General features: G+C 42.2%; 1 protein-coding gene across 1 annotated transcript; it reads right to left on the bottom strand.

Annotated features, from left to right (window-relative positions):
• Window positions 1–1,152: 1,152 nt before the first annotated feature.
• LOC134879923 (P2Y purinoceptor 14) lies at window positions 1,153–11,425 on the bottom strand. Its single transcript, XM_063906501.1, has 3 exons — window positions 11,371–11,425; window positions 4,162–4,570; window positions 1,153–2,411 (listed from the first exon to the last, which is right to left on the bottom strand). The coding sequence occupies exons 2-3, from the start codon at window positions 4,566–4,568 to the stop codon at window positions 1,703–1,705; spliced, it is 1,116 nt and encodes a 371-aa protein (XP_063762571.1). The 5' UTR covers window positions 4,569–4,570; window positions 11,371–11,425; the 3' UTR covers window positions 1,153–1,702.
• Window positions 11,426–14,074: the final 2,649 nt, after the last annotated feature.

Raw genomic sequence — 14,074 nt, 5'->3', positions numbered from 1 at the left:
TTTGAAAGTGTGTGATAAGACTACTTATTGCAGTCAGAGAGACTTTTATTTTGAAAGTGTGTGCTGTTGTGACTACTTATTGCAGTCAAAGAGAGACTTTTATTTTGAAAGTGTGTGATAAGACTACTTATTGCAGTCAGAGAGAGACTTTTATTTTGAAAGTTTGTGATGTTGTGACTACTTATTGCAGTCAGAGAGAGACTTTTATTTTGAAAGTGTGTGATGTGACTACTTCTTACAGTCAAAGAGACTCTTATTTTGAAAGCGTGTGATGTCGTCTGGGATAATGCGATACACACAGCGACCACCAGAGGGCAGTGAAGACTTATTATAATACGTTTGATTTTGATTGTTTAAAAATGAATTTGCTGAAGACTATATTACAACTATTTAAGATCCTATTTTTTCAAGTCTTTTAGTTTTTTAAGAAATGTTTTTTTTAAATTAATTTTGTAGAATTTATTTAAATGTTTTGATTTTATCAGGAAAATAGAGGCCGAGACAGTCTGGTGTGTTAGACACAAATCATCTGCCCATCATCTTTAGAGACTGGTGAGAGTCTGTAATTACACCTATATAAATATATACTGCTTTTATTTTGAAAACATTCACTGAAACTCAAAGTTTCCAGTCTTCGGGATATTTTTACCACCTGATTAGACATTTCTGTTCTGAAGGTTAGTAAGCTGTTTGGTACACCATGTTTATTGTACTGCCCTCCGGTGGTCACAGTGTGTAAGCACACCCATGTTTTACTAGTATATTTTGTTGGAGTATTTCTACACTGATGTATTAAAACTGTACTTAGGTACAATGTACTTCATCTACCACATACTTACTGTACTTTAACTACTAATTCTTAATTATTGTGCATTGTGGTTGCACTTCATGTTTTAGATCCTCCTTTTTAAGCTTGATTTCCTATTCCTCTATTTTCCTCAGTCTATTAGGGAGCCTGAAAACAAATCATGTAACTGCCAATAATTGATCCTCTTTAATCGCTGCTTAAAATAAATGCCCTTTCTATTGATATTCTCTACAGGTACACCAGCAGGATAACACTTCTGTTTTCTGCACTTGATCAGACCTTCCCCCAGATATTTAAAGTGTAATTATGAGAATTCTAAGAAAGGCCCAGTCATCACACTCCTCTTTCATTTCCACACAGCACTTCCTTTATTCACTTTGCTTCTTAAACAAAAATTCCCCCCTACTCTAGGAGTCCTACGCATGGCAGTGGATAATATATACTCCTATACTTATATACAAACATTTCTGTCAAAGATATCCATGATTTTTTATTGAAGCAAGTTATTTAAATTCACATTGGGATGCGTGAGGTTTGATGCAGATTTCTTCAAGTGAAGCTTTTCTTTATCAAACGATTCAATCCTCCCTGTTTCCTCCCCTTGTTTCCTCTGTTATTTCACCCTTGTCTTGTCTCCTCTCCTCTAGCTGCATCCCTTACTCAGTGGCTCAGCACCCTTTCTATCTTTATCCATCTCAGCCCCCATCTCAAAAGCTGGGACCGTTAGCTTTGTAGATAGCTATGGCTACATGTGTCGTTGGATAAAGTGATCACATATTGGTCAAAACAGTTCAATCAAAAGCTCAGAAACGGTTTCTTTGACGAGTAAAGGTCGATGGAGCTGGCCACGCAAAGGAGGCCAAGGTGGAAGCGCCCAAGAGCAGGTGAAGGTGATCAGTCTCCTATCCTTGTGTCCTTCCCTCTTTCCCTCACCTCCTCTCCCCCGCCTAAATTTGTGAAGGACTGACCGGTGGTGAGTGACCCCCGCCTACTCCTCCCCCTCCCCCTCCCCCTCCCTCTCCTCCCCGATAGCTTCCTGAGCAGCGACTCCCTGAAGGTGCGGCACATCAGGAAGTAGATGACAGGGTCGAGGCAGACGTTGAAGGCCGAGAGGAAGAGCGTGGCCTCCTTCAGCTGGAATAGCAGGAACCGGTCGTCATTGATGAAGCCCGACCCCTTACCCTGGCTTAACGTGTACGGGACGCGCAGCACGTGGTACGGCACGAAGCACACGAAGAACACCACCAGGATGCTGAATATGCTGCGCTTGGACTTCCTGCAGGCGTTGCTCTGGCCACGGCGAATGAGGCGGTACGAGCTGTACAGCCGGCAGGCGATGGAGGTGTAGCAGAAGGAGAGCAGGCACAGCGCCAGCCAGAAGAGGCCGATGTTGAAATAGGTGGAGTACTTGTGCCACTGCAGGCCGAACGGTGTCTTCAGCTGCATGCATTGATGCGCGTTCGTCTCGTTTGCAGGATTGCTGGTGAGCAGCACGTTTGGCAGCACGCTGAGCAGCAGGGACATCCAGGTGAGCAGCGCCAGCGCCCGAGCAAAGCCTGGGCTCTGCAGGAGGTGCAGCCTGGAGACGCTGCACCACCGCGACCTGCAGGGAGGGAAACAAGTATCCTTTAAAGGTTTGCAGTGTCTAAACATGCCGGACTGTACATATAATTAACCCTACTAGTGAAGCGCTGCAAATGTGTGAGCTAAATATAAATTCATTGCTGGGAAGAATGTAAAGGAAGTGTATTAAGCTATATATGGGTGTCATAACATACCTTGACCACCAGGGGCAGTGTCTAAACATGCCTCACGTGAGTTATTCTCCTCAATCATAGATGAGGGGTAGGGTGGAATAGTCAGCTGAGTTTAGGAAGGTTCCTAAGGAGCGAAATGACCCGGATGAACCTCAGTGGCCTCCATGATAAGAGCTCATCTAGAATTCTCTAGATGAGAGGAGAGGAGCTCTGAAACTTCCTTTATAACCTCCTTTAGAAAACACTGGCATAAGCATAAGTTTCTTAATGCTTCTTCGATCAGGTCACTGACTACTCTCAAGAGGGCTGGCGTAAATGGCATTAAAACAAGGACCTCCAAGACCAGATTTAACCATTCAACAAGTTTCTACAAAGGGGGGGACCCACACTCGAGGATCTTCTACAAATTGGTGACAGCGAAAAACCTGGCTAGCAGGCTGTGAAGTAGCCAACGCAGTCTTCTGCTACCCCTGCCTACTTTTTCACCCTGAAGGTGGCACGGCAGACAGCCATGCTTGGAGGTCGACTGGTGTAACAGATATGCAGCATCTCTCTGAAAACATACAGAAACAGGAGCTGTGGAAGATCCACACGGATAGCTGCTTGAGATGTTCTTTTGGGAGGGTGAACATTGCCACTCCACTGGATGAGGGGTACAAGCTAGCTGTTCGTGGCCACAATAATGAGGTGCCAGAGCCGTCACATCCTCAACCGGCTGTTCCAGTGTGTGAAATTCTGCGGGGTGTTTGAGCTAGCTTTGCGAGGCAGAGATGAAACTGAGGGCTCCACCAACCCTGGCATCTTTCTCAGACTGGTCGACTTTGTGGCTCAGATAGATTAAGTTTTTGATGAGCATCTAAAACATGCTACGGTGTTCAAGGGCGCATCAAAGACTGTTCAAAACGTGCTACTGGAGTGTATGCTAGAGGGGACATATTTCTGTTGTGCCGTCTAATGGACACAAGAGGGATCTCTGTCTGAGTTAATCATCTAACTACACATTGATATGGTCTTAATGTACCTATTGATTGGGTCACCTTAATCATTATCAGAGAAAATTTGCCCCCCCTGAGATTTTTTTCAGGAGCCACCACTGCTCTCAGTAGTAGCTTTATAGGAGCTGTAGTTCCCCACAGCAGACGCTCATTAATGACGTCCTCCATCATCAATACGTGGGATACTGTCGGTCAGTCGGGTTCTCAAAGCAGCCTCTTTTCCTAAGTCCTTTGGAGTTCTCCTATCCACTATTCCTTAACCCCATGACATTTCACACAAAGGTCAAGGAACAGTAGATAGGAATAGACGATAGGACCTGATTTTTTGACTATTCGACCGTACCCATTGTGTTATACACTTCATTGCCTCAAGGCCTCAATAGGTCCTCCACAGTAGGCACCAACATTAAGTCAGGCATGTTTAGACAATGCCCCTGGTGGCCAATTACACCCACATCTATGTTACTTTTGTTTTGAAAACCTATTCATTGAATCTATATCTAACTTAAACCTTTGCAGCGCTTCTTAAGGAGGGTGGATTCTATCTAAACCCTTAGCATGAAGGGTTGTAAATACTGAAAGTGAAAATGAGACCCGGTACCAGCAGGTGGAGGTGTTAGACGAGTTGTGTCGGACGATCTTCATGTAGCGTTCGAGGCTGATGAAGCCCATGAAGACGATGCCCACGTACATGCAGGAGTAGAAGAGCACACCGGTGTAGCGGCAGGTGACCACGTGCATGCGCCACCCCCCCACGCCCAGATCGGCCGCCGCCTTGAAGGGGAAGCTGGTGAGCATGAGGAGGTCAGCCACCACCATGTTCTTCAGGTACACCACCAGCCCTGAGTCGCTGGGCACCCGGAAGAAGATGCAGGCGGCGACGCCGTTCAGGGCCCCGCCCACCAGCCAGGTGAGCAGGTAGAGCGGCGGCAGCAGCACCTTCAGGGTAGACACTCTGTCGAAGTCTGATTGGTTGTTGGGGAGGTTGCTGGTGTTCAGGTGATCCATCACTGAAAACACACACACATTAAATTAGAGACAGACAGACAGACAGACAGACAGACAGACAGACAGACAGACAGACAGACAGACAGCAGTAAAGATGTCATTGAATTGCAGACCTCATTAGTTTTGCATAAAGCCCAAAAAACACCTATATATTCAAATGATCTGTGTTTTGGTTTCATGTTACTGTAAGTATTGGTGGTGTGATTAACAGACCATCCAGCTCCTTTGCGTCATGGGTTACTAAAGAAAGCTGCATGTTATGTTATTTAATAATAGGGGGGGGGGCAGCATCAGGGCCGGTGACACCAGCAGAATCAATAAACTGATCAGGAAAGCTGGCTCTGTCATCGACATCAAACTGGACCCTTTTGAAGCTGTGGTGGAGAGGAGTACTCTGAACAGACTGCTGTCCATCATGGATACCCCCCCCCCCCGCCCCCCCTCCACCTGCAGCTGGAAGGACAGGCAGCTCCGTCTCCAACAGACTGCTCCAGCTCTGCTGTCACAAGGACAGGTTCAGCAGAACCTTCCTGCCCTCTGCAGTAACTCTGTACTCTGATTCCCGTCTGGCTGCAGGACTCTCTGCTCCATAGCCTCTCTGGACTGAAACCATACCATAATGTACATTCCATATGTATTTACTCTGTTTAATATTCCACAGCTCTCAAATGCCCCCCAGCTTTCACACGTATTGTACATATCCTGCTCCATATTTAGTTTTTGTTTATATTGTCTGTAATGTTTTGTCCCTAATGCAGATTTTTACTTTCCTTTCAAATGCTGCTTTATTTGATTTGAACTGCTTTGCTTTGTTTTGATGCTGCTGCAACAACACAATGTCCCAATTTGGATCAATAAAGTCCTTCCATTCTATCAAAACTATGATAATAAACCTGAACATAGTGGAGAGGCGGAGGTGTGTGTGTGTGTGTGTGTGTGTGTGTTCACAGTGAACTCCTCACAGAAGCCTTTTAAGTCCCTGAGCTGCACACAGCGCTGTGTTTACACGGGAACACGTGTACTAATAAAATCCTGCTGCTAACACACACACATACTTCCTTCCTGCCAGCATACAACACACACACACACACACACACACACACACACACACACAAACACACACTCCTCCCTCATGCCAACCGGATGTCGAACTTGCAACTGCTTCCACAAACTGATTCTCTTTTTAGGTTTGTTTTGACAGACGTGCAGCCCAGGCAACACCTCCAAACAGTGAGCGCTCTGAGGCTTCTGTGTGTGTGTCTGAAGAAGCTGTGATGTTTCAGGACTTTCTGAGTTTACTTTGAGCTCATTAGTCAACATGAAGCAGCTCTACACTAAATCCACGGATCATAACAGAAGACCACTCTGTGAGGAAGCAGCTGCACCTCATACAGCTGTCAAATCAGATTACAGCACACAAACATTTGGCAGGGATTAAGCTCCATGTGGTGCATTAATGGCACCCATCAGCAGTGTGAGACCTGGTCAGTAAAGGCTTTTCATTTGCCCAAACTTTAAGGCACAATAAGTGAGATTCAGCAGTAAATGTAGGTTTAAATCCACTATAAATACACAAAGGTGATACGATATACAGAGAAGGGAGAGGCATTTCAAAATATGACGGCAAACTAAGAAGATGGAGATATCAGTGACTAAATCCAAGAGGTCGGTTTATATTCTGGGATGCTTAGTGTGAAATATTTGGCTGTTTTTATGAAAATAGTGGAAGTAAATCCTCTTTATGTCAGATCATGTCAGGAATAGATCAGGAGGGTGGTTTTGAAACCAAATGTGGAATTGAGCCATGTTCAAAATGAAAGTTCTGTGATTTTTAAAAAGAGAGGTTTTTGTTGTCTTAAATCACATTTTAAATAATGAATATTTGTGGACTATTTTAAAGGTTTAGTGATTTTTTAATTTATTTTGTAAATGCTTTTAACTCTTCTACTGGTTTTTATACAACGTCTTTGTATTCCATGTTTGTGTTTTTTAAATGTTTACGTTTTTAGTTTTGAATATAAGTCAATGTGTAGGAGCCTAAAGGCAGTGTGTTGAAGGTTTGACTTCAGTAATTCAGTTCATATTCAAAATGACAGTAATGAGTCATACTTTGTAAACAAGAATCTTCCTGTCGCTATTTCTGAATCGAGTAAGAATAACGCGGGCCGTAGAAAGGGACGAAGGGGACTGTTACGAGCACAGACTCGGCTTCATTCATTGGAAAGGGCCACATGTTTCTGAAGTATTATATGTCTAAAGGCATTCGAAAATATAATTTTGAATTTGTTAATATTCAGCCGTTAATCTGTTCTGTCTTTTGTAAGTGCTAATAGCAATTGGAGACCCCTATGCCATACCGAGAGCAGATTTGACGAGCTTTACCTAAGCTGTACATGTTCTAACTGAACGGTCCTTCTTTCATTATACCCTTGCAGCACAGTTTCACTGGACGATTTATGGAGTCAGACTGCCACGGAGATGCTCGATCGTAAGAACACTTCTGACCAGGTTTAACAGAGCAAAATATTCAGCTTATCACAGAGTTTTATGATTTGATGTTCAAATCACATTGCGATTTTTTTAAACAAAACCATTATTTAAGTAAATGTGTCATTGAGTTAGAAGGAATATCTACAGGGTTAAGTTACAGTTCATATTTACAGTAATGTGTTAAGGTAGTTATTCATGTTACAAAGGTGTGTGAATAATGTCCATGCATAATGTCTCATTTATAGTACTTCTGTAATATTTGGAAATGGGTCCTTTGATTGTGGCATCTTGGTAACTGTGCCTTTTCATTTATTTTTTGATACCCTCATGGGAGGACTAGTTTTCGGGGTGAATCTGGGGTCAGTCAGGAAATGCAAGAGTGGAGCCACGCAGTTTTTTGACCTCTCTCTCACTCTCTCTCGATCTTTGGAATAACTTCATAACTTTGTAAAAAGACATTCTTTTCTGTGCTTATTTTTTCTTGAATCGAAGTAAGCGGTTGAATTTACCGAGGTGTCCTGTGGATTTTTGATGTGGATTACGACGAGGGAACTTGTTACGAGCGTCAAGCTAAGGCTTCATTCATTGGAAAGCTACACCATGTTTCTGAAAGTATTTGATTTATTTTTAAAAGTCATTTCGTTTTTGAAAAAAGTATTTTTTGTATAATTTGTTTAAATATTTCAGTGTCTTTAAATATATTTGTGTTTCTTTTGTTTAATGTTTTGCTAAATATGCAGTCAGTGGTTTTGACCTCCAAGGCCACCGAGGAGCAGGAGTGTGACGAGCTCCCCGTACAGCTGATCATTTCTAAACTGAACGTTGTTCCTTTTTCTTTAACCCCTGGCTAGCACGCAGTTTATCAGCTGGTGATTTTGAGGATGCAGATGCAGGAGATGCTGATGGGCGGCAGAAGCACTTCTGCTTTCAGGTTTATAAATCATGGAGGCAGTAAGTGATGTCACGCTCCTCACTCGCAGGAGCTGTTTTATAGTTTGTGTTCAAAGTCAAAACATTAGCAAGAATTATTTGTTAAACAAAACTCACTGCGTCACCTTTAGCTGGAAACTTAACAGAAATGACAACAGTTACTGGAAGGCCGCCTCAGAAGGAACGAGAGAGGAAACACAGATTTAGTGTTTCACTCTGGATCTGTTCAAAGGGTGAGAGGTCAGCCTGCAACACTTATTGTGCAGAATCATATATATTTCATTATATATTTATAGTATTTATGCATTAATGTGCAGAGAATGTCTTTTCTGTTGCGTGTTTGTGTTATTTTAGGAGTGTTTTTGCATATTTTACACGTTTGTCATATTTTACTGATGTGTTTTATGGATTATTATGGCTGCATGTGTTCCCTGTCTCTGTTTCCCTCTGGTTCCTCTACCCAGGTGAGCTGCATTGCTGCAACCAGGTCCAGACGAGGCCTCTGGAGGAGGAAGAGGTTAAAGCTCCGGTGCAGCAGGGAGAGAGGCCTCTGGAGGAGGGAGAGGTTAAAGCTCCGGTGCAGCAGGGAGAGGCCTCTGGAGGAGGGAGAGTTTAAAGCTCCGGTGCAGCAGGGAGAGGCCTCTGGAGGAGGGAGAGGTTAAAGCTCCGGTGCAGCAGGGAGAGGCCTCTGGAGGAGGGAGAGGTTAAAGCTCCGGTGCAGCAGGGAGAGGCCTCTGGAGGAGGGAGAGGTTAAAGCTCCGGTGCAGCAGGGAGAGGCCTCTGGAGGAGGGAGAGGTTAAAGCTCCGGTGCAGCAGGGAGAGGCCTCTGGAGGAGGGAGAGGTTAAAGCTCCGGTGCAGCAGGGAGAGGCCTCTGGAGGAGGGAGAGGTTAAAGCTCCGGTGCAGCAGGGAGAGGCCTCTGGAGGAGGGAGAGGTTAAAGCTCCGGTGCAGCAGGGAGAGGCCTCTGGTGTGGGGACTGCTGTGGTTCTGCTCAGGATGGAGAGCTGAGTATTTCACCTCTTTGTTTGTAATAAATCCTACGCTTTGATTATTTGAAAGGTGTGTTCTGTGCTGTATGTGGGTCATCACAGGATGTATTGCAAAGAGTGTTTAGGATAACGAATCAATATTTATTCAGGATATTTCACGAATATCATCACTTCAATGTAAATAGATTTTATTTTATGGACATTCTTGACATACTTTACAGATATTTGACACATTTTATTTTGATATTTGACTCTTTTATTTGAGGTGTTTGGATGTGGGTACAGGCGGAGCTCACTGTAAGTATTTTTAGATCTTCTAAAATGTATATCTCGAGTTTTCCATTTCCTGCTACTTGATATTTATTCTCTGCTTTCTTCTCTGATGAGATATGAAATATGTTCTTCATGTCTTCATGATATCATCTCCAGTGTGTGTGTGTGTGTGGGGGGGGGGGTTACTTGGTATATTATCTTAATCTTCCTCTTTCTGATAATAGTTTCTTGCCCTTTTCTGTTTTTTTGGTTTTGGAGATCGTCATTTTACAAATAAATATACATTTTCTGGAGATAAAATGTAAACATGTTTATAAATCTTTCTTTTACTTACACTTTTGGTACATAAAAGGTAATGTTGTTTCTCATAAGGCGGCACATTATTCAATGCTTAGAAGATGAATTCAGAATTATTTGAATGATTGTTTAGTCTTTTAGTGAAATGTGAGGATTTAAAGTGTTTCTTTGTTGCCTCTATTAAAAACGAATACATTATTTAACATGTGTAGGTTAGGGATGAAGCAATACTCTCAAAGAGGACAACGTTGGTCGTTGTTCAATAATCTTTTACATTTTATAGCGAACCAGCCCTAAACACCTATTAAATTAATCATTTGTGCAGTCAGACAGTCAATCAATCAATCAATCAGTCAGTCAGTCAGTCAGTCAGTTAGTCAGTCAGTCAGACAGTCAGTCAGTCAGTTAGACAGTCAGTCAGTCAGTCAGTCAGTCAGTCAGTCAGTCAGTTAGACAGTCAGTCAGTCAGTCAATCAGTCAGACAGTCAGTCAGTCAGTCAGTCAATCAGTCAGACAGTCAGTCAGTTAGTCAGTCAGTCAGACAGTCAGTCAGTCAGTTAGTCAGTCAGTCAGACAGTCAATCAGTCAGTCAGTCAGTCAGTCAGTCAGTCAGTCAGTCAGACAGTCAGTCAGTCAGTTAGTCAGTCAGTCAGACAGTCAATCAGTCAGTCAGTCAGTCAGTCAGTCAGTCAGTTAGACAGTCAGTCAGTCAGTCAGTCAGTTAGTCAGTCAGTCAGACAGTCAGTCAGTCAGTTAGTCAGTCAGTCAGACAGTCAATCAGTCAGTCAGTCAGTCAGTCAGTCAGTCAGTTAGACAGTCAGTCAGTCAGTCAGTCAATCAATCAATCAATCAATCAATCAGTCAATCAGACAGTCAGACAGTCAGTCAGTCAGTCAGTCAATCAGTCAGACAGTCAGTCAGTCAGTTAGTCAGTCAGTCAGACAGTCAGTCAGTCAGTTAGTCAGTCAGTCAGTCAGTCAGTCAGTCAGTCAGTCAGACAGTCAGACAGTCAGACAGTCAGTCAGTCAGTCAGTCAATCAGTCAGTCAGTCAGTCAGTCAGTCAGTCAGTCAGTCAGTCAGTCAGTCAGACAGTCAGTCAGTTAGACAGTCAGTCAGTCAGTCAGTCAGTCAGTCAGTCAGTCAGTCAGTCAGTCAGTCAGTCAGTCAGTCAGTCAGTCAGTCAGACAGTCAGTCAATCAAAGTGTATTTACTCAACCCATTATCACACACTTCTGTCTCTTTACACCCTCTGTCCCTGGACCCTCACATCGGACAAGAAATCCTCCCAAACTAATGGAGGAAGCCTCAGCAGAGAAGGGGTCCCTCCCCCAGCACGGACAGACGGTGCTATCGAGGTTAACGTTCTACATGCAATAGCAAACATAACTACCCACAGAGCCGTGGTTGAGCTGTATTTCCTGCCCTCGACCTCATACACATCTGCGGCTTCATAAACACACTGAGGCTTCTCTCCATGTGTTGAGCCCCAACACGAGTGGAATTAAAAGCTGCTTCTCCTGTTGGTGTTACGCAATAGTTGAACTGTCTAGCTGTTATTGCTGTGGCACTATGGGATATTGCGCTCATCCCTCAGATGGGGAACACTGGTTCAATCCTGCCTTGACCGCCACTGGGTGAAGTGTCCTGCCCAGGGACACCACTGCAGTCCTGGGGCAGGACACTTCTCTGAATAATAAATGCACTTATTGAGAAATAACAGCAGACTTTGCACACCATCCATGCAGTATCTGACCCCCCCCCCCCCCTCTGATGTTTACACACACACAGATGTTGTTCTGGATAGAAACAAAGCTGCACTCACCAGATAAACGGTCCTCAGGCTCCCGTGCAGGAGAGAGATCAGAGTGAGACTCAGAGCGAAGTGTGTGAGCTCTTTAGACTCTGCAGGACACTTCCACTTCCTCCCTCTGTTCCGATCGTCCCTCCCTCTCCGTCTACCCCTTCCCTCCCTCGCTCATCAGTAAAGTACTGCTTTAATTAAGTGTATTACCTTGTATATTTTAAAGCAAATATTCACTTTCAAGAAATTGGAACTGTGAAATTATCTGGAACGTACAAGCTCTTAATTCCAATCCATGTTCTGCTAGCCCACCCATGGTTTTAGTTGCTTAACAATAATGCAGTCATTACCAGATCATCATATTTTAAACGTGTTTGCTGTACTGTGCGTCGAAGTCTAAATGTATAAAGTAACCTGAAACCAAATCTGAAAAATAGATGTAGTTCAAGTTGCTTCCAAGAGGAGTCAAAGCTAAAATAATAAGTAAAGTAAGTAAATATTCTTCCCTAAAAGAGCTTTCCTTCACACTTTGCACATCTTAAACTCGTCCTCAACACTCTTCAATTCCATTACTTTATTGGTATAATGCGCCGGGGGAAATGCTGCCCAAAACCAGTGAAAAGAATAATGAAAACACAAGAGTTTTTCTCTGGTAATAAGTCAAAGAATTCCTCCAAAGTGAACGTTAGCTTGGTGAGATTTCTTGAAATGAGAGGGTAATCTTGTAGACGCTGGGAAAGTGTATTCTAATCTATATTAACGAGAATCAGGAGATGTTGTGTCACAAAATGAGCCACTGATGCTTAAAGGCTTCCAACAAATCATCAGAAAAAAGCTCCTGTTGTCTATATCATATCTGCCTCCCCTGTTTTATACTGCGTTTGGGTCCTGCTTTCCAAGCCTTTCTGTCTGTCTGTCTGTCTGTCTGTCAACAGGATGTGAGTTCCCCTCCTGGCCCTGCCATGGTGCCCTCGAGCAAGGCAGCGGATACATTTTTTGAGTTGTTTTTTTTCCTCATGTTGTTCTCTTTGTTTTTGAGATAATGCTTCTGTCTTAAATCTGAAAGCTCGTTGTAAATGTGTTGTGAATATGCTGTATAGATCTAAGATTCACATCCATATTTTAAATATAACCAAATACAGAGTAACCGGTGTTTTCTGTTTCATTCTGAACCAACACAGAGGCAGTGTTAGCGTCTGCAGTTTACATGCAACACTAGTATTATTCCATCCGCTCCCTTGACCGTTGTTTGCATAACTCACTCTGCTTCTCTAAAAATTTGCCTGGATGATTTCTCTGGAAATGTCTGTGTGTTATCTGAAGTCCTGCACAGGGAGGACCCTTTACGTCAGTCGACACAACATGCAATTCTGTGTAATTCCTGCAGCAAATAATCTCCGTACCATTCAGGGTACATCAAGTCTGAAACGCAAAGCACTTAGCAGCTAGCTCGGAAGCCGTTGACGCTAAAGTGAGCGACCAGTCTCATTTAAGGTCTCTCGATCAGGCCTTCAGGCGCAGGACGAGCAGGTGTACCTGTGAGGGGGTCAGCGGAGGTTTGACAGTGAGCATCAAATGAAACAACTTTTAAGCCGCCGTCGAGGAGAACAATTGTGTCCAAAATTCAACATATTTACGACACCAAAAAGAGCGAAGAAGATCATACGATACTGTGGCATACAAGAAGAAGTAGTATTGGAATTAAACACGTGGTAACTTATTTCATCTGGTTTGGTATATTTTGTGTTGATGCATGTTCCGGTGCGTTTCTTCCACCTGTGGCGCTTTTAATCTGGGAGAGAATGGGAGGAAGAGGAGTCCAGCAGAGAGGAGGAAGATATGGGACACGAGGGGAGGAAGTGGAGCATCTCTGTTCGTCTCTGCTGAAACAACACTGGACACCTGCACAGCTGCCGGGGGGTTGATCTTTCCGTGTGTAAATTTAACCCAATAAAAACAAGTAAAATGTGTTAAATAAAAGAGTGGATGACCTTAATGCTGGGGAATAATGTATGTGAAAATAAAAGACACAACAACAGAAACACAAAGGCTAAATATATATTCTAAAAGCTTACAGCTCCATGAAAGCTGGTATAACATCTGAGAATGGGTGTTTCAAAATAAAAATATGAAGGTATATAAAAATAGATATAATTAAAAATAAATAAAGCACAAATTGACATTTAAAATGAAACAGCTTCTACAAAAATGTAAAACAATAATAACTTTGAATTAAATGTACAATTATTTATTAAAAACAATATTTTGCAAATATATATTTTCCTTTTAAAAGAAAAAGAGAAATTCTAAAATAAAAAAACTGTTAAAATATATTTAACACATTTTTTATTTTTAGAATTTCTCATTTCTTTATTCAATATTTCTACAAATACAAAAGAAATTCCTCCGAGAAACATTAAACAAATTAAATAAATACAAAAAGACAAAAATAAAAATATTAAGATATATAAAAAATATATAAAATTAAAAATATATAAATTAACCAATTAACATTTAAAAATTAAAATTAAAAACTATGTTTCATTCAAAATAATCAATTAAAAATCTACTATTTAAAAACATTTAATTATTTTAAAAAAGTAAACACCAATGTTTCACACACATATATATATATATATTACAACTACAAGAAGTGTATAAATTATATTGATATAAACTAATAATTAAAAAACTAATAATTAAAATATATAAAAAGACATTTCTT

The sequence above is a fragment of the Eleginops maclovinus genome, chromosome 18 (genome assembly GCF_036324505.1).
Source record: "Eleginops maclovinus isolate JMC-PN-2008 ecotype Puerto Natales chromosome 18, JC_Emac_rtc_rv5, whole genome shotgun sequence".
Classification (NCBI taxonomy): Eukaryota; Metazoa; Chordata; class Actinopteri; order Perciformes; family Eleginopidae; genus Eleginops; species Eleginops maclovinus.
Note: the sequence above shows the minus strand (reverse complement) of the source record. Positions and strands in the feature narration are given on the sequence as shown.